The sequence below is a fragment of the Rattus norvegicus genome, chromosome 9 (genome assembly GCF_036323735.1).
Source record: "Rattus norvegicus strain BN/NHsdMcwi chromosome 9, GRCr8, whole genome shotgun sequence".
In the NCBI taxonomy this organism is placed as follows: domain Eukaryota; kingdom Metazoa; phylum Chordata; class Mammalia; order Rodentia; family Muridae; genus Rattus; species Rattus norvegicus.
The window spans coordinates 47,323,499-47,350,734 of NC_086027.1; the positions used below are offsets into that span (position 1 = coordinate 47,323,499).

The following is a 27,236-nucleotide window of genomic DNA, read 5'->3' on the forward strand; positions in this document are numbered from 1 at the left end:
ATAGATCAGAGCAGAAGCACACGGTGGAGAAGCCACTTTACCTCATGACCAGCCAGAAGCAAGAGAGACAGGAAGAGCTAAGGGTCTTGATGTCCCTTCAATGTCATCAATAACCTAGTTTTCTTCTGGTTCTACCACCACATACAGTACCACAGGTTAGCAACCTCTGGTACTGTATCAATATCTATGTACCTTTGGGAAACAGTCAAAAACCAAACTGAAGCACACCCAGACAAGGACACGGAAAGATACTCATTAGTTGTCATTACTACAGGAAACAATTAGGTGCAATGGCAGAAAACAATGACGAACATTTATTCCACAGTTTCAGCGTCCTCGCTAGGCAGCCTGGCCTAGGAGCTCTGGTGAGACTGCAGTCCCTGAATTAGCTGCCTGTGGTCACCTGAGAGCTTAGGGCTGGAGATGAAGACGGTGACGGTGACGTGACGCTAACAGGCTATTCACACAAAGCCAGGCTGGTGGCAGTGGTTGACAGGAGGCGTCAGATTCCAGGAACAACTTCCCAGCCCTGTAAACGAGCCATCCAGGCCTCTTCTCACTGGCCTCTCCATGGGTTCTTTGTGTATTTTTGAGTCACAGGGCTGACTTCCCTCAGAGCAGACAGTCCCAACCTGTATGATATAAAAGCAATAACTGGGCTGGAGACACGGTTCAGTGTCTTGATGTTCTTCCAGAGTTCTGCTCCCGGCACCTGTGTTGGTTGGCTCACAACTGCTTGTAGTGCCAACACCGTCAGGCCTCAGCAGGAGCAGCATGAACACACACACACACACACACACACACACACACACACACACACGCACACACACACACACGCACACACACACACGCACACGCACACGCACACGCATGCATGAACTTCTTGCACAGGTTTTCTCTGGCTTGGAAATCATGAATTCATGTAGGCCAACTGGCCAGCGAGCCCAGAGGTACATCTGTCTCCTCTTCTGGGCTGGGCTTACAATCACGTGCGACCACATCTGCTTTTCAGTGTAAGTCCAGGGGTCAGACTCAAGCCTTCTGCCTGCGCGGTCAGCACTTAGCTGGGTGGCCATCTCCCCAGCCCACTTCTGCTCCAGCCTATACTGTTTCCCCTTGCACAGTTTCACTTGCCCAAAGTCAACCTCAGGCCAGTAGCAAGCGGGAAATTCTAGAGATCTAAGTTGCATGTGGTTTTTATAAATTATTATTATTATTATTATTATTATTACTAATATTATTTGCCAACTACCTACCTCTCCACCCCCACATTCTATTTTTAAGCAGAATGAGAAGTCTCCCAGCATCCTACACAAACCGGCTCTTTCCTGCCTGAGCTATGAATGAGCCCTCGACACTTCTGCTTGTCCAAGGGCAGTCATATAACCGGGTTTGTCATCACGGTCAGGCCCTTAGTAGTTTCTGTGGTTATCAGATGCATGATGGTGGTATGACAGTGCCCTTATGTTTTACCTGAAAAAAGGTACCAGAGTGTAAGGGTAGGAGGCCAGCAACTCAGGCACACTGAAGAGACGCTACAAAGCGCTTCCATCAAGTTAAACGGTCCTGGTTTATTGCAGATACACACATATCACGTACAACACGCATATTGATACTAACTGTGGGCAGTATCATTTGGGGAGGGGCGCTTACAACAAATCCTCTGTGGAGAGAGGACTCTGCTGCTACTAGAAGTGAGCAGTCAGGATGATCCACGCTTTGAAGAGAGAGGATTTTTAAATTTGTGGGCATGTTTTAAATCTGTAGCCTAAAATACTTGCTTTTTATTTTAAGCCATTACCATAAAAAGCGGCCACCTTTTGTTTTCTCCCGGGCTCCAGTATAAAGAATATCTTCCATTTAGTTCCCACCCCACCACCACTCACCCACCATTTTCCATTCCAGACTGATGCAAAGCTAAAGCACAAAGTGTCAGGGGGTCCGAGCACTTGCCAGGGACCGCCCACTTACCAGGGGACCACCCACTCGTCAGGGGTCTCCCACTTGTCAGGGCACTCGCTTCACACATTTTCTTCTCACCTACCACCAAACGGACATCCATCCATCCCCCAGCTCACACACGAGGCATTGCTTACCCTCAAGCTGGCAGCTGGCAGAGCAAGGGCAGTAGCTATAGCCCTAAGCTTACTGGAGCTAGAGCGGGGAGCTCTGCCGGGTTGTTGACGGTCAGTCTAATACAAAGACTGTTTTGAGAAATGGGACAACTCAGATAGATGGAGTGCATGCTGGCCATGCTGGGAAACGCAGATCTTGCTGTGGGTGCTATTCAGCATTAGTCAAAGGATAGGCTTGGAGTGGGGTTGGTAAGGTTCCAATCCATCAAGACGCCTGTCAGTGAGATGAGGCCATTTGTTTGGGAGAGGCTCTCTGTTAATTACTTGGAGCAACGATAGACTGATGCTCTTGAGACAACCAAGAGGGATTTGTCCTGCTGTGGGTGGTTGGAGCTGTGGGACCAGGAAGATAAAGAAAGCAGTGTTTCCTCACACCCACAAAACTATGATGCTACCCGAGTAGTTTAATGAGCTCCACCAAGATAAAGGCTGTCAGGTTCGGGGCTGGGTGAGCACCTGTAATCCAGAGCTGGGACCAGAGACAGGAGGACCCCTGATGCTTGGTGCCCAGGCAGTCTAACCAATCGGCTCCAGTCTAAAAACAGTGACAGACAAGTGATAAAGAAACATACCCTATATCGATGGGAGTCCCGACTTCTGTGTGTGCACATGTGTATTTGTATGTACACACACACACACACACACACACACACACACACACACACATACACACACATGTCATGTGTACATGGAATTCTACAGACTGCTGAAGTGGCCACCTTCTGGGTTAAGACCGCAACAGTCGTTTAAAAAAAAAGCAGAGTTCCGGGGTTGGGGATTTAGCTCAGTGGTAGAGCACTTGCCTAGGAAGCACAAGGCCCTGGGTTCGGTCCCCAGCTCCGAAAAAAAGAAAAGAAAAAAAAATTAAAAAAAAAAAAAGCAGAGTTCCTAAGCACAGAGCAGAGCTGGAGGAGCGAAAATACCCGAGAACTGTGGTGGAGGCATTGGGTTTTCCCAAGCATGAACTAGTGGCTGTCTTTACGGATTTACCTAGCTCTTTAAGGTGAAAAGACCACAGATTGCTGTGGGCTGTTAGAGGGATGAACCGGCCTGCGCCCGTCTTAGGCTTAAGAGCCATCTTATGGTAAAGACAAACTAGCCTCATTCCTGTTTATGACCAAACATCTGTTTCTCAAGGATTGGGCTATGCCCCGGCTACAGCCTTAGCTATAAATGGCTCTCTAATGTGAGTTCCAGGAAACAGCCTTGTTCCCCTGGAAATCACGTCCTTGTTTCTGGAGGCTGCCCTGACTAACGTGTTATGCTTATGGCCTGCTTCTAAAACCCCACTCACTTGCCCACCAATTCCCCTGTCTGGAAACACCTACCTCTGAGCTTTAAAATCTTTGCCCTCCTCACGCCGGATGCTGACCTCTCCAGTGTACAGGAATAAAAAGGTTTGCTCTACTCAGTGGTGCCTGAAAAGGGCTTTACCAAGGCCAGCTACAGCTTCTGTGTGCCCAGAGCCGACAGCCTCTCTTACTGTCTGTTAACATTGTCATCCAGCAGATCTCAGCCTGGACAGCCACTCCCCTCTCAACACCCTGTCCTTTCTGCTCTCGGTTCGGCCTCTTTCTCATTCCAAAGACAGTCTGGATGCATCGGCTCTTTGCAGACCCCCAGAGTCAGAGCACCTTTAGATCCGTCCTGAGAGCCCCTTCTTCCTCTTTCAGACTTGAATTTCTGTGATGTTTCAAACTGAAAACCTCCCAAATCTGGAACGGATCTGTGGATGCAGGGTGTCTACTTACTGGCTCCGTGGGAACTCCCGCTTGAAGATGCCCTCTTCTCTGCGGGTTTCCCTCTCAGGCCCCACTTCCCTAAATGGTTTCTGCACGTGCCCAAGAACTCCAGCCAAAAACCCAGGTGCCAACCCTTATTTACATTCTTTGCTTCTCAAGCCACATCAAACGCAACCCACTTTCCCCGGGGCCACCAGGATCAGCCATTTAATTAATTACCTCATCAGCCACCCCCTACCCCAACCTCAAGGGCCCGTTCAGCCACAGACAACCTCTCTGGCTTCGGCTCATGGTCGCCCCAATATTGCCCTGATTTTTGCATAGTTAATGTCTATTCATTGTATCCTTTTCCCATAAAAATGGGCGCACCACAAAGTTAGTGTTCATGGGCTTGGGCCCCATTGTAGAAGTGCTTATAGGGAACATTCACATAAGTTAGAAACATTCCATGTGTTTGCTGAGACTTTTAAAATGACAAAATTAAAGCAACGAAAAGCCAACACACTCCCTTATCTTTTAAAGGAATTGAAGGACAGAGGTGGTCACCAAGGAGACAGCATGGTACACACATATGAAGTTCCTAAGACTCACTTGTTCACAGGGTCACATTCAGTGTGCCCCCATGATGTCTTTGAGGACAGGGTTCACTCCTGTACTTACTGTGTTTTAAAAGCAGGAACGATAGGGTTGGGGATTCAGCTTCATGGTATGGTGTGTGCCTAGCAGCACAAGGGGTTAGGCCTCAGCTCTGAAAAACAAAGCCAGGGGTGTCACTTGTGATGGTTTGAATATGCTTGGCCCAGGGAGTGGCCCTATTAGAAGATGTGGTCCAGTTGGAGTGGGTGTGGCCTTGTTGGAGTAGGTGTGGGCCCTGTTAGAGTTAGGTGTGTTACTGTGGGTGTGAGCTTTAAGACCCTCATCCTAGCTGCCCAGAAGCCAGTCTTCTCCTAGCGGCCCTTAGCTCCTCCTGCACCATGCCTGCCTGGATGCTGCCATGTTCCCGCCTTGATGATAATGGACTGAACCTCTGAGCCTGTAAGCCGGCCCCAATGAAATGTTGTCCTTTATAAGAGTTGCCTTGGTCATGGTGTCTGTTCACAGCAGTAAAATCCTAACAAGACACCAATTCACAGTAGGGTTTAAAAATGAAGGCCATCAATGGCTTTAGCGTCAATGTGCCTCAATGACCTCATCTGTGAAACAGAAACAAATACTCACCCCAAGGATGAAAGAGAGGGTTGTAACTAAGGTGGCCAACGCACCCCGAGCAATGCCCATTCCTTCTTCTCAGGGGAATCAAGTCTGGTGATTCCTCCCTTGCCTTCCCCATCGTTGTTACCACTGTAGACTTCTAGATTGTCACCGAGCCTTGGCTGTCCGAGCTTAGCTGTCCTCCAGGTCTTCTAGCAGACCCCAATCTCCATGCACAGGGCAGAGGTTATAGGACACCACCCTACCAAATTCTCCCATTGCCCTAAAAACTTGCAGCCTGCTGTCTAACACACTCTGAAACACAGAGAACAGTCATATCTGTTTAATCAAAATTGAACATCTCTTTGATCCTGTAGTGAAACCACTGCCTCTAAAGCGTTTCTCTGAGAGGCTCTGCTGGCCAGAGAAGTGATGGTTTGGGGTAAGTACAGACAGATTGAATTTTCTCTAGTTAAAACTATTCAGGCCAAAGCTTTAGAGTTCTTGTGTTTATGTTCTCTAAGAGAATGTCATTAATAAATCAATTTGTCTGTGGAAAGAAACTGTCCCATACTCCTTTGACAGAGGCAGATGCAATAAAATTGGGTAGTACTAACAGCTAGAAAAAGAATTTTCCTGAGAATGGAAAAATAGACTAAAAGTAGCAACCCTTAGGACACGTAAAAATTAGATTATAACAGAACGTATCATGAGGTTGGACTGATTTTGAGTCTAGCTGAATTAACTCCTAGAAACTGGCTTGTGGGAAGGAAGAAACTGGGATTGTTTTAAAGCAACTAGTAAGGAGCCACTGCAGCAGAAACTTGGAGATTCCAAACTTTCCTTCCAGCCCAATTTTGCTGCATTCAACATTCTTGGCTACTGTACCAGTTGTCAACTGAGCTATGCAGGCTGGAAGGGTGGAATCCTGCTTAGATTTATTTACCTATTATTTTATTTCCAGGGTCACCTGGGAAAAGGAAACCTGAACTGAGAAAAATGCCCCGTTAGCCAGCACATCGTCAAGTCTATAAGGGATTCTCTGTGAGAGGGCCCAGCTCTCTTCTGGCAGTGTTATCCCTGGCTGGGCAGGTGGCCCCCTGTTGTATAAGAAAGCAGGCTGAGCTCACCACAGGAACAAGCTGGTAAGCCGCATCTCTCCGTGGCTTGTGTTTCAATTTCTGCCCTGAGTGGACTGTGACCTGGGATGTGTCACCTAAAATAAACCCTTTCCTCGCCAACCTGCTTTTAGTTACAGCGTTTACCACAGCACTGTCTAGGAATTTCTGTCACTAGGACAGACTGTCTTTAGGAATTTCATATTCTTGCAATGTTATACATAGAGCAAATGAGAAATTCTACAAATTCTTCTTTCTTCCTAAAACAAATGTCAATGTTTTGTTTTGAACAATAAAAACAAACCAACCCCTTCCCAACACACCCCAAACTCAACTCCCAACTGAGTCAGGGTTTTTTTTTTTTCTCAATGAGGTGTGAAGGTATTCTCCTCAACTTGGAAGATGTCCTCTGTGAGCAAAACTAACATTAACCCAGGAAGCAGGAACGTGTTTGAAACTTTTTATTAAACAGGCAATGCATTTTGCAATGGTTCGGGACACAGGTGCCTAGTGGAAAAGTTTAAAAATTATTTTTGGAAACAGTCTATGAATTGACAAACCCTGCCACGTCCCTTCCTCTCCTTCTCGGGGTGGGTTTCTTCAGGAAACTGGATTGTTAGGTAACTGCTCTTGTAAAAGGGCATCCCTGCTTTACCATAAACATCATGCTTATTAGTAAACACAAAACGGTGGTCCACGGCAAGACGGTGGCCAGAGGCACTGGCTGATGGCAAGAGGCAGCGTAGACCGGGGACTCGTAGGCTCAGGCTGACAACTCAGCTCAGGAATGGCGCCCCTGGACTTTGCAACATTCTTGCCATGGATGGCGCCCCTGGACTTTGCAACATTCTTGCCACAGCCCCTCTGGCTCCGGCACTGAGGCTGTCTGCTGGTCTTCTTTGTTCCCCCTGGTTCCTCTCTCTTCTCCGAGCTGCTCGCAACCCGTTGACAAAAATCAATCCTAAGTTTCACAGTCTGCCTGCCATGATTTATTGGCAGTTTAAAACTAAGTGGCTCGTCGATACAGTGGACATCCTTCATCAGCAGGCTGCCAATCTATTTTATGATTTGGGGCATGTCGCTCCAGGCTTGAGATTTCTTTCTGGCGAGTTCCATCCAGGATGGCTGATCGGAACTAGCATAGCTGGCTCTCTTCAGCTGATGAAGTTCCTTCTCTGTGGTGGCTGCAGCCTGAGCTGCTGGGAGACAAAATAAACACAAGCAAGAGACCCAGGGTGGGTTTTCAGTACATAAAGATGAGAAGACTGAAGTACGAGTGTGGAGTGTATATGATTGGAAAAGTTTCGGGGCAGGCTTAGACGGGTCTGGAGGCAAAGTGAGTCTGGAAAGGCTCAGGATCTAGCTGAGGAACACAGAGGTAAGCTGCAGGTGGGATCCAGCCTAACACCTTCACAGCCACCCACTTAAAGACAGCAAGGGAAGCAAAATCCTCCTGTCTTTTAACTACAATACAAAGTAAGTAAAAATGAAAAAATATTAGGTCCGGAATGTCATTCGATAGCAGAGTATATGATTACTGTGCAGGAGACCCCAGGTTCATTCCCAGGAAACCAACAAATACCACCTCAGTGAGCTCAGAATTGCATTCAAAAACAGCAGAGAGGGGCCCATGTTTTATGATTTCACGTTCCCAAAAAAGGGAAATCTCACAGAGGCACAAAGTAGGTTAGTGGTTACCTACCCCTGGGGAAGGGAATGTGATAAACAGGTTTCATTCCAGCGTGAGGGGGATGTTCTATTCTTAGATCGCCACCAGGGTGGCAGGACTCCACAAATATACATAATCTCACCGTTAGAATGAAATGCACACTGAATGTGGGTGGCTGTTATATCACGTGTAAATTCCTTCTCAAAAAGGGGGTGGGCTGCCTTTTAGAAACGCAGCTCAACATGGCAAAATGATTCAATAACACAAACTCCAATCGGAGAAAGAACTCGGTTATGACGGTACCAAAGTATTCGGAAATACAAGCCAATCTCATACCCAAGTTCTGATGGGACAGCGAGATTCCTCTCTGCAGTCCCTCCTTGAGGCTCAGCTTTGACCCCTGCCTCTGGGTCACAGGGGGCTTTGCAGGGGTCATCAGGAAAGATTTGCTTCGGACGAAGTCACCCTGCTTCACAGACTCCTATGGAGACACAAAATGACACGTGCTGCCCAAGGACGAAGACTGAGAAGGGATAAATACTCCAAGTGACTTAGTTACAAAATGTCTCTCCCAAGACGCAGCCTGCTGCTGGCACTTTCTGGAAAGGGCTCTGTGCACTGGCATGCCCCATCGAAATGCTATGACTTGGGCCAGCTTCTCCTGGCCCACGTGTGCACGGTGGCTCCTTCCTTGCCTCTACACAGCCTCAGCCCCAGAGGTATAGAGCAAGGATTCTATGTGAGAGCCACAGGAAACGGTTTCGTGACACATGCTATGGCAACAGCTGAAATGGGCTAACAACTTGCTCTGTAATTTCCCTTCCTCTATGCCACATACAGGTCTTCAGCTGTGTAGATACAACTGAGGATTGCACTAGCAGGAAGGGAAGCAGGTCCTACCGCAGCTCAGGCTCCCTTTCCCACACAGCAGCCCCATTTATTGTGCTGGTTGGTGGAAGCCTACAGAAGCTGCATCATGGCCTGCTTCTAAGCACAGTTGTTGGGGTTGGTGAGAGCTGTTTTCAGTTGAATACCACGTGCAACTCCAGGTTTTGGCTGTGCAGCCCCAGGTGAGAGAAAAGGGAAGCCAGCAGGCTGCAGCAAGAGCAGGATTCATTTATCACCGCACAATGAGCTGAGGTGCAGCTGGTGACAGTGTTGGCGTGTGTCTGAGGGGAGACATTGTTTTAACTGTCTTCAATTTTCCCAGAGGCTGAGCTGCGTTGCCTAGGAGGCCAGAGCAGACTCTGTCTTCACTGCATTTCTACAAGCCCACACAGGCAAAGAAGAGGCAGCTTGCTCCTGCCTTTGCAGCATGTCAGCAGTCATTGATGTTCATGCAGGGCCTCTGTGAGCACAGCGGTACCGGCCCCCACCACACCCTGCCAAGATTACCCCAATGCCACAGAAAGAGTGATTACCTGGACTCTCTCGGCCACCTTGGCTTGCTTTCCAGTTTCTGTCTTCTGGAGCCGTGACCCAGGTTTCTCTTCTTGGTTGACTGGCAGGTCTGGGGCTCCTCTCCGTTTCTGCCGGGCCATGGTTATCCAGGGTGGGGTGGGTTGCCCATCAGCCCCAGGACCTGTAGCCGCAGGAGGCTGACCCTTTTCTGTGATAAAGGCCAAAAGGGAGCAATCTTAGGCAGACAGTCCCACCTTCCCCTTCAGTCCTACCCACAGCTTCTCTTCCATGCAAGGTGTGTTATATTGCTTTGTTTTGGGGGCCTGAGGAGAAGTGGGATTGAAGAGTAGAGTCTCAGAAAGACCCCACTTCCAGTCCTCCATCCCCTCCCCCCAGCCAAAGCCTCTGTGATCATATTATTTCTCTTCCTCAGCAAACTTCAGTTTTTTCTAAAGATGCCTCAAATAGATCAGCTCCTCCGGTCCGAGCCACCAAAACCACGAGACACAACTGTCACTCCAACGTGTGCATTTCTACCGGGCATTCTCTCCGGGAGAGCTGGAGTGTACAGCACAGATAGGATAGCTTTGATAACAGTCTACATTTGGGAGCAGGGACTCGCCCCCATTCCTGATTTACCTGATGTGCTCAACACCTTCCTTTTCTGGGACGGGATGCCATTTCTAAAACCATCTGTCTTCACCTGACACAGGAAGTGCTAGGGGCCTGCATGGTTAATGGACTGTAGGTCTCTTCGGCTGCTCCCCACAAAATCTTTAGAAGCTCTCCCTGTTTCGTTTGTTTGTTAAAGGGCCCTCTCTGCCCTCTCATACCATTTCTTTTCCCTAGGGACCAGGAGTCCCTTCTGAACTCTTCCTGTGTGTCCTGTCCTCACCCCATCCCTATCCCAGTGAGCACTGGCCAGAGGTAGCTGCCTGTGCCTCACTTGGAAAGAGACGGAAATTTTTCTCTGGGTTTGAACTTTATTCTCTCAGCCAACGACAGATTCTGAACAGTTCTGATAAGGAACTTGATAACAAACCCAGGAACTTGCCTTTCCAGTTTTAAATCAGAGCAGAGAGGTAGCTTGTTGAGGGCCAGGCCAGCCTCAGCAGGTGTGGGATGTTATGGTCTCGCACTGCCTCAATACCCAGTGTTGGGTACCTCGCACGCTGCCACCTCTTAGCCCAAAGGCGCAAGACGTACGTAGTTCAGGTAAATTCTTGATACCCTCGGATAACTTCATCTGAGCTAAAAGATACATTTTCTTTTTTTCTTTTCTTTTTTTTTTTTTTCGGAGCTGGGGACCGAACCCAGGGCCTTGCGCTTGCTAGGCAAGCGCTCTACCACTGAGCTAAATCCCCAACCCCTAAAAGATACATTTTCAAACTGAGCATAAGGAGGGCTGGGAGGATACGCAGGGAAGAGCACCGGGTGCTCTGCCTGAGGACCGGAGTTTGAGTCCCAGCACCCACATGTGGCCCACAGCCATGTGTAACTCCAGCTCTGAGGGTTACACCATCTTCTTTAGCCTCTGTAGGTACGCACAGAGTGCACAGACATGTAAACAAAACACTTGTACATGTAGAGTTTAAAACCTTAAAAGAAACAAGTGGGGAAGTTATATGGGACTGCCTGTAAGGGGGAGTTGGCGAGAAGGAGCCACAAGGGAGGGCGGGGCTTGGGGCTTGATGGTAAGAAGGGGCCTCGAGGGAGGGCGGGGCTTGGGGCTGGGTCACCTGGCATGTTTCCAACTGCACTAGTGCGTGTCCATGTATCTACATTCACACGCTGACCCACGGGAGTGGGTGAACCCTCAGCTGCACTAGGCTGTGCCAGGATGTGATCTATAGGCAGTTCCACTCAGCACTGACCTGAGTGAGTGGAGGTCACTGAGCAAGGTCTCTCAGCAGCCATTTCCTTCCTGTTTGGTTCCTGTATTTCTCCACACTTGGACACTTCCCACAAGACCAAGCCTTAGAGACGTCCCAAGTAAGTATGGGCAGGGCCAGGTGACAGCTATTCTGTCTGTGACACAGGCCTGAGTGGCCTCCATGACCTGCATGCACCCTTACTTATCTTCTGTCACGTTGGAACCCAGGGCTCTGGGTCTGTGATCCACCTGGGTTTGGGGAGGGCTAGAGAGAGAAATGAAGACAGGCAGTGGGCAGTCTATGGCAGCCTTCCAGGGCCAAAAAGCGTGTCAGTGACCCTTGAAAGCATTAACTCGCAGGGCTGAGGTTTGCAGCATAAAGTTTCTGTGATTAGATCTGCTCAAAAGGTCAGCTCCGGGACACTGCAGATGTGTCAGCTCAAATAAAGCCACAGGCAAACCCTCCTTTGTTTATCTTCCTGCCTCAACAGACAGACCTGAGTCTCCTGGGGATTTGGTTTAAAGAGGCTGACATCTCAGCTCCTCCTCCCCAAATAATAAGGGCTTCAGGGCTGTCAAGTGTGCCCAGGTCTGCAGCCAACACCTGCAGAGCCTAGCATTTCTCTCGTGCAGAAGCCATCTGCTGGAATGTACACGATCCCTTTGCGGAGGGTCTGAGAGAGGCTGACTCCCCACACAGCTGCCAGGGAAGGGGGCAATCTAATCTGCCTTAGAACAAACACAGACTAACACTTCCAGATGGCAAATGTCTCAGGTGCGGGCATCTGGAGAGCCACACGGTTTGGCCCAAACAACCCCACTGCACAAGCAGTCAGCTTCAGATCAGCAGAAAACTATCTCTTCGTTATTTAAGGAGAGGAGTCCATCAAAGGAACAGTTGGTAAAATTCCTCCCTTCTTAGTAACAGAGTCTCTTCCCTCGAGTTCTATTAGGGAAAATACTGTAAAGCGCCAGTCTTTGACACAGTCTGTAAGGCCTCAGGCTAGCAGTGTGCTCTTGGACAGACTGACCCCCTTAGAGCCGGTGTAAGTGTAGGTGTAAAAATAATCCTGCAAGGCGACCTGCTATCTATGCCACTTTTTGTAAAGATTCAGTGACATCATCCTCCCCCAAGCCTCAGCACAGCGCCTGTCCACTTTCCCCTTTACAGTGTGTGCAGAAGGCCACTGGCTGCTGCCTCAGCTGCCACCACTGTTACTCTGTTGTTTGCTGGTAAATGAAATAAATGTAACACAACCATCTTGGGGATTCCCGTTTTCTAATCTCTTTCAAAAGATGGGGAAACTAAGGCAGTGGGCTTATGAAGTTAGCCTGTGGGCTTATGTGACTTAGCTATATATGTATTTAGAAGACAGACTGCACTCCCCACATCCTACCCCAAGTCCTAACCACTCACCCGGTCCTGGGATGCTCAACCTACAGGTGGCAAACAGTTTCCATCGCTTGGCATTACCCCTTTTGTTTGGTTTTGCTGCCTATTAAAATTCAGTCGTGACGAAAAAAAGAACCATAAAAAAAAAAAAAAATACAGTCGTAAGGTACTGGCTTTTGTTTGCTTGCTTGCTTGTTCTGTTTTCCCAGAAAGAATCCTAGAAGTGACCAGCCTGACTCTGGGCACAAAGGTGAGCCAGAAGCTTTGAGCTGTCCTGTTGGGGGAGGGGGTGGTGAGCAGGAGGAGGTGAACTTCAGGGGCTGAGAAATTAAAGCAGGTGCTCTGGTCTGATAGCATGCTGCTGTGTTTTCTGTCCTTCCTGAAGAAGAAAGTGTGCACCAGTGCGTGTGCGTGTGTGTGTGTGTGTGTGTGTGTGTGTGTGTGTGTGTTTGTACACATGTGCATATTCGTGGGGGGGGCCTGCACATGCTCATGAGTACATACATGAGTTTATGGGCATGTTTTGCATATGAAGACCAGAGGTTGACACCAAGTGTCTTCCCTAATCTCTATGCATCTTTATCTTTGAGACTGGGTCACTCACCTGACCTGGAGCTCACTGGTACTGCTAGACTGGCTGGCCAGTAAGCCCCAGAGGGACTCCTTTCTGCCCCACCGCCACCCCTGCACCACCGTCCCCAGTGCTGGGGTGACAGGAAACTGGGTGCTGGGGAGTCAGCTCGAGTCCTCATGGTTGTGCCTCGAATGCTTTAACGGAACCCATCTTTGTAGCCCCTGAACCATCGTCGTAAAAATGTATATCCAGAGCTCATTTCCAGAAATTAAAGCCTTCTCCGGGGAAGGAGAGGCCCAAGTCTGCTCAATAAGATGTCTGATCTAAAGAGGATGTATTAACAACCGTGTCTCTCAAGTGGCTGAAGCCAGAACAGCGCTCAGTCCTGTCTGCTTGAATTTTAGGCCTCCGGCTACAGTCCTGACACCAATGGGCATGGCAGACAGGCGTTAAGGGAGCCTCTAGGGCAGACACGGACATGCTCCAGGGTTTACGTTGGGCTTTCAGTATATAAGACTTCAGCTCTGTTCCTAAAACATTCATTAATCTGTTATCTGCCCTGGCTCAAAGCCAGCTCCTGGTCAATATCACTCGTGGGTTCTAGTGGTTTTCCACTGGTTCTGTCCAGGAGCCATGGGGCAATCTTAGAACTCGGGCTTGCCGGCGGAGGCTTTATTTTGAAAGCAGGCAAGGGTTTTCCATTAACGCACCAAATATAGAGCTTGGCGCTGGCTCCAACCCCAAATGAACCCGCTATCCCTTCATTTCCTCATTCAGCAAATAATCAGTGCTCAGTCCTCACTGTTCCCCACTTGGAGGATGCTCTCCCTGCCAGGACGCATCTGCAACCCCAGGTCAGGTGCTTCTGTGGTTACCTGGATATATGTAGTTGGCAGATAGGAGGCGACAGGAGGACTTTCTGCCTTCTGGTTTCAATGCCTGCACTGTACATGTGTTCTCTTAGTGGCACGTGTTTGGGCTTTTTCTTGGTGTTTTCAGAGTTTTAATTTTTACACAGAGCCTCTCTGTGTAGTCCTGGCTGGCCCAGAACTCACTCTGTAGACCAGACTGGACTCAAACATACAGAGATCCACCTGCTGCCTTCTGAGTGCTGGGATTAAAGGCATACAGCACCACGCCCCGCTGTTCTGAGGGTTTAAGGTCACACCAAGAGTAGTGTTGACATGTCATTTAGAGTCCCTCAGTGCAGCATGGTTATGAAATGCCCCACACAAACCACATGTTAGTAAAGTACTTCAGTCAGTCATGAGCCATGATGCCATTAGCAGAGAGGTCTATGCTAATAGATAAAGGATACATGTTAAATGATATTTCTTTTTGGAAGGGAAACACACAGAGCTCATGACAATATCATGGACTGACAGGTTGATTCTGAGCAACACAGACACAGGGGCTTTGCTTTGTATTTCCCCTAACTTTGAAATTCACTGCTCTGGCCAAATATCATATATGGATTTTTCCATACCTATATTCTTAAGAAGTACATACAAGCGAGGGGACTGGAGGGGCGACCCAGGAGGTAAGGAAGCTGCCCACTGAGTTCAAACCCCCATTGCCCAAAGCCAGACATGGTGACACGAGCTTTTAACCCTAGTGCTGGACGGGCAGGGAGAGGATGATCCCTGGAGCGTGTTGAACAGCTAGACTTGGCCAACTGGTCAGTTTCAAGTTCAGCGACAGACGCGCACTCAGTGCAACCAAGGAGACACCCAACATCTACCTCTGGCCTTCGCATGACATGCACACGCGTGCACATACACAGTGATGCAAACACATGTATATGACACAGGAGCACACACAAGTAAATACAAACTAGAACACACGGCTGGATTCAATAGCTGCTGGACACTGGTCAGGAAGAGATGTCTAATGCCCCTGCCCACTCAGGCGCAAAGGCAGGCCTTCAGCTGGGAGCTGTTTCCACAATTCAAGAAGGGCATCACGGGACTCTGGAGGAAGTCTCGGCCTTCACTGGCAGCTCCTTCCCGTTCTCTTTACCCCTCAGCCTCCAAGGTCCCTGTGGTCTCCTTCCTTTCTGATGGTGCCTCTCCCCACTCCCTAGCTCCCAGGAAGACATCCACCACTCTCCAAATTTCTTTCCCAGCCGCATGCAAGGCCAAAAGGACTTCACCCCATGACTTCCTTTCAGGTCAAGCACAGCCAGGGTACGCTCAGCTCAACTCTACTTCTGCCTCAGGCTTCTTGTGGTTTTAATTTCCACCCTCAACCCAGAAACTCACCTCTGCCTGACCTACAGTCTGACCTCTGCCTGACCTCTCCCAAACCCACAAGAAGGGAAGAAGAAAAGATTGTCAAGCCAGCGAGACTGCTCAGTAGGTAAAGGATTGATGTCAATCTTGAAGACCTTACTTGGGACATCCCCACCCCCTCCCGCACCCCCAGGACCTAGATCCTGGAAAGGGAGATCTTCCAAAAGTTGTCCTCTGACCCGTACACATGCAGCAGGAGACATCTGCCTGTAAGTGCACACGTCAAACAACTAAAAGGTGATTATCTCTAAAAGGACTGCCACTCCTGTTTAAATTCCGGGATGGTGAGAGCTGTGGGGATCCAGCTGGTTCTCCACGGTTTGTGTCCCGTTGCAGCTGTAAAGTACTTTGGTACCTCGTGCTTCCTTGTTTGTACAGGGGCACACACCAGTCAGTCAAGCTTCGAGACACTGAAGGACTTTCTGTCTTCAGAGCGGAAGGTCTAAGTTTATGGCTCATTGCTGTAGTTTGTTGTTGGGTTTTAAAGCCCTCCTGCCCAGAAGTGGTTACAAAATAAGACATGACTCACATCTGGGTAAGATATGCGGAGTCAGGCTGGTCACCCGTGTGCAAGCACATTTACTGGGGGCATCCTAAGGGACAGATGTCTCCTCGGGCTCTCTTCCTCAAGCAAGCAGTGCTTGATGCTAAATGCTTGGGCAGGCAAGGTGGGCAGACCCCCCAGACTGGCCTGGCCCAACATCTGTACCTACGGTGGGAACCTGGGAGCTAAAGTGTGTTGTCAGTGGGGGTGCTAGACCCAAAGGACATTATTTTTTTCTTTATTTTTCATTATTTTTGCCACCGACTATGCAATTAAAACTAGTCTCTCTCAGCAAAAAGCAGTGGCCCAAGTCTAGCCCTCGGCCTGGAGGCAGCGAGACTATCACCTGCTCAGATGGGACAGTGATCCTGCAGGAACACAGGCTGTGGGGACAGTTATTTGAAAATAATTTCGAGCTGCAGCAGAATAACAATAAAAACTGTCGGGTTGTATGACACCCACTCTACACAACCCCAATACACACAAACACCCCTCCACGAAAGTCCTTACATCTGCCCTCAGAGAAGATCCAGTAACAGCTGGAAGCCCATTGGAACCGCCTCCAGTGACCAAGGAGTAAGTAGCCACTTGCAGAGATGGATGGCCCTTTTCTGCAGAGTGAAGATCTCCCTTCTATTACACAGCTGGGGCCTCCCTCACCCCACCTTAGCACGTGGGTAAAACCTCTCTGCCAGATGTAAGAACCGAATTCCACTCGGTGTTGCTTCACAGTGCGGCACTCCTAGCCCTGTCACTACAGCAAAGCCCTAGACAGAACCAACTTAAACAGAGGGGGTACTTATTTTGGCTCAAAGTGGCAGGGAGGGTCTCAAAGGCCACTTGGCCCTGTTTCTTTGGGCCAGCAATGGCGAAAGACATGCTAGCAGAAGCAGGTGACAGCCTGTTCACTTCATGGGATCCAGGAAGCAACACGTGGACCGGAAGAGACTGTGGTCTCAATATTCAAAGGCTTACCTAATCTCTTTCCTGGATGCCTGCCTACCACAGGCTCCTTGGTCCCCCTAGGACCAAGTCTTCAACACATGTCACATGGGGCTTTGAGGGACATTCAATACCCAAAACTCTAGCAGACATGACATTCACAAGGACCTTCATAACTCTCCTCAGAGTTTACATTTCAGACCCTCACCAGAGGTTCACAGATCAAAGTCACTTGCCCAGGACACATGGCTTTAAATGTTAACAGGCATGAGTTAGAATCATCTGAGGGGCCATGCTCAGTTGAGTGATTATCTATATCAGGTTGGCCTGTGGACGAGTTGGTATGGGATTGTCTTACCGGCCTAAATGGATGTGGGAAGGCCCACCCCAAGTATGGGTGGTACCTTCGGGTAGCAGCCCAGACCAGAAGGACACAGAAGTAGGATTATTCCATATACTCCCTGGCCTTGCTACCAGGCCCTCCAGATAGGCAGTGCTGAGGTACCTAACCTTGTAGATGGACCAACTGCTGGGTTCATGGCCTCTCTGCAGCGAGAGAGCCGTGGCTGGGCTACTTTCACTGTGGATGCACCCAGCCTCAAGGCACAAGCAATCCCTAGGTTCCTAGCCTTCCAAGTGTGCTATTCGGACTGGATTGTGTTCACCAACTTAGTATACCCTTGATTCCTTTAGAAAGTCTTAATACCTATGGCCACAGTGAAACAAGGCTAAGCTATGAACGCACCCATTCTGACTGCTGATCTTCACTTATGGAGTAATGAGCACCCCATATTATGGGGTATGTTCCCATGAGTTTCTGATACACCCACTTCCTCCCCACTGAACTTTCCCTCTGAGTGGCCAAGATAGAGTTACTCAACCTGGGCTTTGTACTGTCTTTGGTGCTGGTAATTCTATACCATGGAGGGACTGACTGTCCTGTGCATTGGAGAACGCTCGCCACCTTCCTCCTCTCACTCTACTTGTTCTGTGACAATCATATTTGTGTCTAGAGACGGGCAAATGTCCACGAGAAGACAAAGCCGCCTTAGGTGGGAACCAGAACACACAGTCCCTGGCTAAGTCAGGCTGAGTCTCCTGTTTCCCTGAAGGTAAGAGTCAGGTTTCCTTCTCCTCAAATGGCTGCGGGTCCAGAAGGAAGAGTGGGTGGTAGAAAAAGAGGGTTCTTCTTTGATTGACACCTGCCACTCTCTTACTGGGCCCGCCCTATGATTGGCAGATGTCCAGAAGGACTCTGGAAAATTCCAGTTAACTTTTAGGTCTCCTGGGTTCCAGTTGCTCCCCGGAGGTTCTCTTGTCCTCTTGGTAGCATTGGGACCTCAGGAGGTCTCAGAGAAGCCTTATCTGCCCAATATCCATAAGTGGCTGGAATTCACCACCAATCCTCCAAGATGCTCAACTGCAGAGAACACACACCCAGCCTGCCAAGAAGTTTCACAGTATCTTCTAGAGACTCAAGAGTATGGGAGCTGTGCATTCCTGGCCTAGTCCCTGCATTGGGGGATTGTGAGCTGTGGCTCTGCTTGTCACAGAAATCCCACAGAGTTAGGCCATCCCTAATTCAAGGTAGGCTGGTAAATGGGCCCTGAACTGCTAACACAGTCTGTGGACTGGCACCTCTGTCTGAGCTAGGAAGAAGTATCCTAGCCACAGTGTGCTCTTTGCCACTGAGATGAAGAAACGGGTATTTCCTTGAGAAAATAGTTCTGTGCTATGAAATGGTGTCATGTGTTCCCATGACCCATATTGGCACCAACCTCATTTTACACGCAAAGAAATAACACTCAGAGTGTGAGAAACTCAAGTGACTCTGGCGAGCAAACCCTTCCAATCCATGCTGCTCAGGTCAGGGTAGTGTGTCCTTCCTACAGCAGAGGGGGGTGAGGCTGCGGATGAGGTGGGACCTGGGGAGGCAGAGAGATTTAGAATGCAGCATTGATGACTCTGGCCCTAGTCTAAAAAGCCTTGAGCGCCTCGCCCAGGAACTACAACTCCCCTACGTGTGTTGGGAGGCATGGGGAATTTCTAAAGAGGACTGCTCCATGGTTGGATATGAGACGAGAACTGGAGGAAAGACAGGTTAAAGACAGGGAGTTCTGTGCTAGAAGGCGGTACGAATACCTGCCTACTATTCACTAAGCCCTAAGTTCAGTTCCCTGTGCTAAAAGAACAAGGTATTGGCAGGGGGACGAGGGAAAGTAACACCCTTGCTGCTGAGATGGCAGAAACTCACTGATCAAGTTGTACAACGTGACTGACATTTTTCCTTCCCTCATACCAGGCTGGGGTGGGGCACAGCCTCACCAGCCTCACCTAATACCCAGGAGGTGTGGGATGTAGGGAACGGTTTCCACTGTGCTGGAAGACCATCAGCGCCGTCTCTGTGGGGGACAATCTAGAGTCAACCCAGTGAACAGTGCACAGGAGTCCACTTTTGGGAATCTGCCCCAGAGAGCCCACGGTGTGAATCAGAAGTGAAATTGGCCAGATTGGTGACTGTGCTATAGTGACTGTCTTAGGGTTTCTACTGCTGTGCTAAAACATGACTCAAACCATCTTGGGAAGGAAAGCATTCATTTCTGCTTACACTTCCATATCACAACCCATCATCAAAGGAAGCCAGAGCAGAAACTCAAGACAGGAACCTGGAGGCAGGAGCCGATGCAGAGGAATGCTTCGTAATAGCTTGCTCCTTGTGATTTGCTCAGCCTGCTCGATTAAATCACCCAGGACCGCCAGCCCAGGGCTGGCACTAGCCACAGTCAGTTAGGTCGCACCAATCATTAATCAAGAAAACACACCTCGGGCTTCTTCATAGGCCAGTCTGGTGGGGGTTATTTTTTTCAACTGAGGCTCCCTCTTCTACAATGACTTTTATCTTGTGTCAAGATGACATCAAAACTAGCCAGGACAGTGACTGAGAGGGGAAAGGATCAAAACAAGCACAATGTCCTTCGTCAGGAGGTACACATAGTAGACAGCACTTAAAATGATGGTCGAGCCACTCAAGCTGAACGTGAAAGATGTCCCTGCTTTACAGTAGGCTCCATATATCAGATGGCAGGCCAGTATGGATAGCAAGTTGTGATGGAATAAATAATCCATGGGAGTGTCCTCATACGTCAGAGCCATGACTGCAATGTGCATGGGAAGAAATTGGTCTCTTTATGTAGGGCGGGATGAGACAACATTCAGATTGGATACGGGCATTCAGTAGGAGAGGAGGCTTCTGTGTCTAAATGTTTAAATATTTTAACATTTACACACAGTAAAAGTCTTCCTTTCTGTTGTGAAGCTCTGATCTTTGACTCGTGCTCAGATTCTTAGAATGGTCACAGGACAGACTAGAGTTAACGTTCTAAAGGATTCACCTGTGTTCTGTGTCAGGAAAGGCCCTCTGGCTACCTTGGGGAACTCCTCCTCAGTCTTCCCCTAGATATCACGGTGCAGTGAGTTCTCCAAAAGGAACTTAGGATACTGTGTTAGGCGGTTTTCATGGATAAGGAGACTGGGGAGCCTCTGATCTGAACTCTTCCTCCACAGTGAAAGGTCTCCATTTCTGAGAGTGTTACAGACATTGAAGAGCACAGGGAAGCCTGGGGGTCAGAGGCCTGAAGGCTAACAAGGCTCTCTTAAGGAAGGATTGAGAAGGGAAGAGGAAGGCTGAAAGAAAATGTAAAATGTGAGCAGAGATGGGTTTCCAAAAACAAAACAAAACAAAACAAAACAAAAAAAAAACCGTAAAAACTGCTCAAGGTACATGTTGGTATACCTCCAAAAGAATCAAAGTAGGCCCAGGAGATTGAAGCCAGTTTTGTGTGTGCAAGGTGAGGTGTGCGGTTAGTTTTTGGTTAACCTGACAGAGAAGCTAGAATCAGCTGGGAAGGGAGAGCCTTCAGTTGGGAAATGCCTCCATCAGATTGGCCTGTAGGCATGTCTGGGGGCTTTGATAGGAGGATCCAGCTCACTCTAGGGAGTGCCACCCCTGGGTAGGTGCTCCTAGGAGCCACAAGAAAGGTAGCTTAATATGCCTTGAAGTGAGCCATGAACAGCTTTTCCGCCATGGTCTCTGCTTCAGTTCCTACTCCCAGTTGCTGCCCTGCTTGAGTTCCTATCTTGTTATCCTTAATGATGTGCTGTGACTCGGACGTGTAAACCTAATAAGCCCTTTCCTCTCCAGGTTGTCCTCGGTCATGGTGTTTTATCACAGTGAGACGAAGCAAATCGAACCATGAGATAACCTCTCTACCCCTTAAAAACATTACTTTGAGACAGAATATTGCCAGGTTGCAGTGGCCGGCTTCAGACCTACCATTGGCCCGCCTGGCTCCCGAGTAGCTAGAACTACAGGCGTGCACCAATACACCTGGCTCACAGCAAACTTTTCCTGTATGGCGTGTATGTGTGTGCGTGTGTGTGTGTGTGTGTGTGTGTGTTAGATGTTTTAAAAACATGCACTATATCCTTCTAAAAATAAGGCCTAATAATGTGTGTGGAAAGTTGTTTCCTGACCTGTACTTTAGACTCCGAGATGCACTGGACCAACAGGAGGAAGGAGAGTGTCTTGGACATTGAACAAACTGGATAACCACAGGCCATTTTCCTCTCATGGCAGATCAGCAAATGGTGGCCCAGGTCTACAAATAGGCCTATTTTGTGCTGAAAAGCACACAGACACACACACACACACACACACATACACACACATACAGACAGAGACACACATACATACACACATACATACACACATACATATACACATATACACACATACACATATACATATATACATATATACACACAGAGACACAGACAAACACAGACACACACACACAGACACACACACATACATACACACATATACACACATATACACATACTTACATACACACAGACACACAGACACACACACACACACACACACACACACAGTACTGGGCTTGTGTAACCACTTTACTGTAGCCCCATGGGCAAACTGGGCTCCTGTGTATGCTACAATAATCCCTACATCTCCTGCCCTCATCAGTGAGGGAAGGTTCCTTCTTTCCTTCAAAGGGAACATAGGGCGTGGAAGGACAAGAAAAACATCAGTGCAGGGGACGATGCAGCTGGAGTCACTGGGGCAGAGTTTAGAGCTGGGCACCCCCGGGGACAACTGATGCTCTTACTTTATGGTCTGTGACCCTGGGTAAAGTCTCTGCCACCACGAGGTAACACACAGCAGAAATGAATTATCTGTAGGAAACAGATGAGCGCAGTCATGAAATCTTTCACTGTCTATATGTTTGGTATGAATTATGTGGCCTCCAGCTGCCACACTTTGAGAGTAGTGAGGATGAAGGCAGAAGCCACATCAGTGACCTGAGTGTGGGGACTGCTGCCCAGGCTCGGCTCGGCCGCACAGACCTGGTCCTGCTCAGGTTTGTCTGAGGCAGCCTGCAGACCCCTTGGAGAATGGAGGAGGCAGGGACAGGCAGCACTCACTGTCCTGGAGCTCGGCTCTCATAGTACAGCCTCTGAGAAGATGGGTTCCTAACAGATGGAGGGCAGCTCCTCCTCTTTTCCCTTCTCAGGAAAATCTAAACCAATGCCTGTGCCCAGCAGAGGAGCCCAAATGCATTCGCTCTGGAAATCAGTTGTTGTTTCTGTGGACTAGAAAATGTCAATGCAGAGAGATGGACAAGATAACTCTCTACTGCTTGAGCAAGATCTGTCTGTCTGTCTGTCTGTTTGTCATCTATCTATCTATCTATTTACTATCTATCTGTTGGTCTATCTACTATCTATCTATCATCTAACAATCATCTATCTATCTATCATCCATCCATCCATTGATCTGTCTGTCTGTCTATCAATCAATCATCTATCTATCTATCTATCTATCATCTATCTATCTATCATCTATCTGTCTATCTATAAGCCAGGGTCTTATTACTTAGGGCAACCTTGTCTCCAACTCATAATCCTCCTTCCTCTGCCTATCCTGAACATTTTTTTAATTGGATAGTTTATGTATTTACATTTCAAATATTACTATCCTGGACATTTAATAGTGTCAAAGAGGCCATACATAAATAAGAGGCCAAACACCATGCCCAAGGTTTTTTCCTTTCTAGCTCTAACTATGACCCTGAGTTCTGCTCAGTAGGCCTCTGAGAGACATTTCCAGTCCTGGACCATAAGGGCAGATGGTACTGACATCAAACTTTCACCTACAGAGCAATTCTCCTTGCTGTTAAAACAGATTTCTGAATCACTCTACAGCTGCCTCTGGAACACTGAAACTGTACAGAGCAGATCATCGTCTCGGACTTGACCCTCCCCTCAGGCTCCCTTGTTGATGTAGTGGCTATCTAGGTACCAAAAATTCCTGACTGAGCCAAGGGACCAGGGACCAGGAAAGCCACCCTCCAAAGTGCTGGAAGCCTTCTGCATGCATCCCTTAGGGACTTGAAAGGCTGCATCCACACCATGCTTTTTCTTATGTGGATGCAGAGGACATCAGCTTATCTCTGAACCTGTGTTGATGACATTGCCTTGAGCACATTTTTCCTTTGTCCGAAGCTGCCTTTCAGGGTTCCAGGTTTCTCAAGTGAGCCACCAAGCTTGGATTCCTCTCTGTCCCCACAGTGCAGTGCTTAAGTGGACTCCTGGTCTTATAAGAGCTACTTAAAAATAGCCTGGAACATTTTAAAATAAATTCTGCTGTGGAAAAACTGTTGCTAAGGCTCCGATCTCTCTGTTACAGGCACAAATGCGTGTGTTGTGTGCATATGTACATGTGTGTGCACATACACAGCACCCAACAGTTGTATAGTCTTATTTCCCACGAATAACATAAGCCGGCAGTAAGTGGCCTCTTTAATCGAGGTGCAGATACCCAGTTCCAACAGATTCCTTTCGATCTGGAACACCATAGAGGGGTACAACTCACTTTATGTTATTCCTGTTCATCTTAAAGATGGTTTCTTTTAAAGGTTGTTAAGCGGTGTCCTGAACCTAACATCATCTCCGGAGGGGGACAGGAAGTAAAGGCTGACCTTCCTACGACTCCAGTCATACCATACCCAGTATGATACCCACGTGAGGCCATGCAGAGGCCTGATTAGGGACAGAGGAAGAAAGTTTTCCTTGGGGGAATAAGGTCAGATGAACTCTCACAACCCAGGAGAATAGGCCCAGGGAAAACGCGCGTCAAAATTAACATACAAATTGTTGACTTTCTGAGACATAAAGTAGAAGCATTTGTATCCCCCATTTAGAAACCCGGAATAGTCCATCAATTAGATTTTGGATTGCCCTAGTATGTCAACATAGACGATTTTCCTGCATTCACACAAAAGCCACTGTTTGCGTAACATTTCCTGATTCCTTTAAAATATTTTTATCTATGTGTATAGGTATATCTGCTTGTAGTGTGTGCCTGTGTGAGCCCAGGTGCTTGCAGAGGCCAGAGGCGATGCCAGAACCCCTGGAGCTGGAGTTCGGAGCAGTTAGCCCAGTTAGCTGGAAGCCAAATTCTAGTCCTTTTCAGGGGCAGGGAGAGCAGTTAATCAATCCATCGCCCCAACTCCTAAGTCTCTATCATTTTGTTTTCCTACGCTTGTGACTGAACCCCTGTTGCAAGAGCGGCAGCCTCAGCTCCCCAACTTTCAAAATGTCAGCAGTGCTGAGAAATTTTGACCTTTCCCTCCAATTCTCTTTGTGCTAAGGTCTGAACCTGTTTTGGGACCATCCCGGCAACATGGTTTTCCCTGTGACCCATCTACCCAACAACAAACATCTTGGAAGGCTCTTACCAGCTCCCTGATGGGGCGACTTCTCCTTCCTGGGCTCGGGAGGCTGGTTGACCGGTATGAGTCTCTCGGACTCCCCAGGGCTGGTATCCGGGCCTGCGGCTGGGTACGGCAAAGTAAGGCTTTGCAGAAGCGGCTTCCTGGGCAGGGGTGGCTTGGTACCGGGCTGCTCAGGAGACCTGGTCTTTCCTTTCCCTTGCCCATTGGGGGACCTAGAGCCTCGCAGTGCAGGGGCAGCCCCGACATGGCTCTGTTCATCCTTGGGGAGCAGAGCCAGGCCACCTTTCTCCAACCTGACTTCGGCGCTGTACCTCTTGATGGCTTTGGCCTCATGGGCAGAGCTGTCTCTGTATTTGAGTGAGAGTGAGGTGGAGCGCAGCTTGACTGGGAAGAGGCTCTGGTCCTCCCCAGCGGCTGGCTCCTGCAAGGTAGCAGCACAAGACTCAGCATCCTGGAGGCTCTTGCCCGGTCCTGCCTGGCCGGCCCCCACATCCCCTGAGTTTTGAGGGTCACCACCCGTTGTCTTCCGGTCCGGTGGTTTTGGCGGCACCTGGAGGTCATCAAGTGCTGCCTCACTCCTCCAGGCAAGGCCACTCCGCAGCAAGGGTGCCCGTCCCCCTGCAGGCACATGCGCAGAATATTCGGGAAGGCGGGAGCTGCTGGCACGGGCACGTGCCCTGCTCGAGGTCACAGAGAACCTCTTAACGCTGCTGCGCTGTGGCTCCGCACTGCGGTCGCTCTTTCTTCCCGGGGCTGCCCTCTCTGGACCTCCTGAGGTTGCAGCCTGTGTTGGCCTGTGGCGGGCCGGAGGCACAGCTGCTTTGTCCTGGACTGATAGGCTGGGCTCTTTCAGAGGAGACTCTGCGGCGGACCCACTGGGAACCAAGGTTTTGTGCTTCAGGCAGCTCTTGGGTGCCGGAGGGCTTGGGGCAGGAATTGTGGAAGATTCTGTCCCTGTTGCTCTCTCAGGCCTGGGTACCACCAGGGTCAACTCCTCCTCCTGGACACTTTGGTCTTGTCTCTCTGTATCTGAAGGCGTCTCCAAGTTGGTATCAGTGATAGTCTTAGCAGGTGGTATGTCTCCCTTTGGAAGTAACATGTCCCTCTCAGGAGGCTCCATGATCCCTTTAGGTGGTGCCACATCTCCCTCAGAAGGTGACTTGTCTATCTCTGGGGGTGCCATGATCCCTTTAGGTGGTGCCACATCTCCCTCAGAAGGTGACTTGTCTCTCTCTGGGGGTGCCATGATCCTCTTGGGAGGTGTCACATCTCCCTCAGAAGGTGACTTGTCTCTCTCTGGGGGTGCCATGATCCTCTTGGGAGGTGCCACATCTCCCTCAGAAGGTGATTTGTCTCTCTCTGGGGGTGCCATGATCCTCTTGGGAGGTGCCACATCTCCCTCAGAAGGTGACTTGTCTCTCTCTGGGGGTGCCATGATCCTCTTGGGAGGTGCCACATCTCCCTCAGAAGGTGACTTGTCTCTCTCTGGGGGTGCCATGATCCTCTTGGGAGGTGACATATTGTCCTTGGAAGGTGATATGTCTCTCTCAGGAGGTGCCATGACACCCTTGGGAGGTGTTGTGTTTCCCTCAGGAGGTAGAGTATCCCCTCCAGGGAGTGTTGTGTCTCCTTCAGGAAATGCTTGGTCTCCCTCTGGAGGGGCAGAGCCCTCCTTGGAAGGTACCACATCCCTCTCAGGGATATCAGTAGATAGTGGGGTTTCCACATCTCCAGAACCACAAGGAGCCTCCTTTGATGTACTCTCCACTAGGGGACACAGGCCTCCAGTGGACAGCTCTTCCTTCTTGATTTCAACACGAGGAATATGGTATGGAGAACTTTCTAGCAGAGATAGGGACTCTAAGCCTGGGACTGAGACCGCCATGGGCTCGCTGACCTCTGGCGTGGCCGGGAGGCTTGAGGGTTCATTTCCAAGAGAGCCTCCCTCCTCCATGCTGGCACTGACTGCCGTGCTGTGCTGTAGGCGAGCACGCCTGGCACAGGCCCCTCCAGGTGACAGCAAGGTTGCAGGTCCTCCAAACTCGGACCTTCTGCCTGGCATCAAATCCCGCTGTCTAACATCTGGGCTCTCTTCCATGCTGACATGGAACAATGACTTCTCTTCATAGTCTTCCTCCTCTAAGGTCCATGACAGATCACTCAGGCATTCAGACTGTGCCCTCTAGGAGAAACAGAGGTGAGAAGATGTCGTCACAGTAGCTAATATTTATTAGACAGCCTATCTCGCCCTCGCCTCCTTCAGGACTAATATGATTTAGGCAACACGGTAGCCCTCAGAGGCTGGTGCTGAAGTAGAGGTCCGCACGCTCTTCAGCTGCCCTTATGGGTTTACATGGAACCTTGTTCATCAGTTCAGCTGATCCGTGGCTGTTAGCCCCTCAATCTAAATGCAGCTCATGCAGCCAGTTACGTGACTGCACACTTAATCCCAGCCCTAAGCAGGAAGACAGAAGACAGATAGACAGATCTCTATGAGTCTGAGGTCAGAAAGCATGATATAATATATGTTATATATATTTAATAAA

The 27,236-nt window shown here is 49.2% G+C and overlaps 1 protein-coding gene across 6 annotated transcripts in view; it reads right to left on the reverse strand.

Annotated features, from left to right (window-relative positions):
• Positions 1 to 286: 286 nt before the first annotated feature.
• Positions 287 to 27,236, reverse strand: part of Cracdl (CRACD like) — a 122,828-nt gene continuing 95,878 nt past the window's right edge. For 4 of the 6 annotated variants that reach the window (XM_008767055.4, XM_039084538.2, XM_006244862.5 and 1 more), the window contains exons 7-11: positions 24,694 to 26,872; positions 9,277 to 9,464; positions 8,192 to 8,336; positions 3,887 to 7,385; positions 287 to 632 (exon numbers count right to left, since the gene is read on the reverse strand). In XM_008767055.4, coding sequence (XP_008765277.2) covers positions 7,243 to 7,385; positions 8,192 to 8,336; positions 9,277 to 9,464; positions 24,694 to 26,872 — 2,655 coding nt within the window. In that variant the 3' untranslated portion in view covers positions 287 to 632; positions 3,887 to 7,242. The remainder of the gene's footprint in view (positions 633 to 3,886; positions 7,386 to 8,191; positions 8,337 to 9,276; positions 9,465 to 24,693; positions 26,873 to 27,236) is intronic. The other 2 variants (XM_063268117.1, XM_006244861.5) reach the window with 1 other exon arrangement.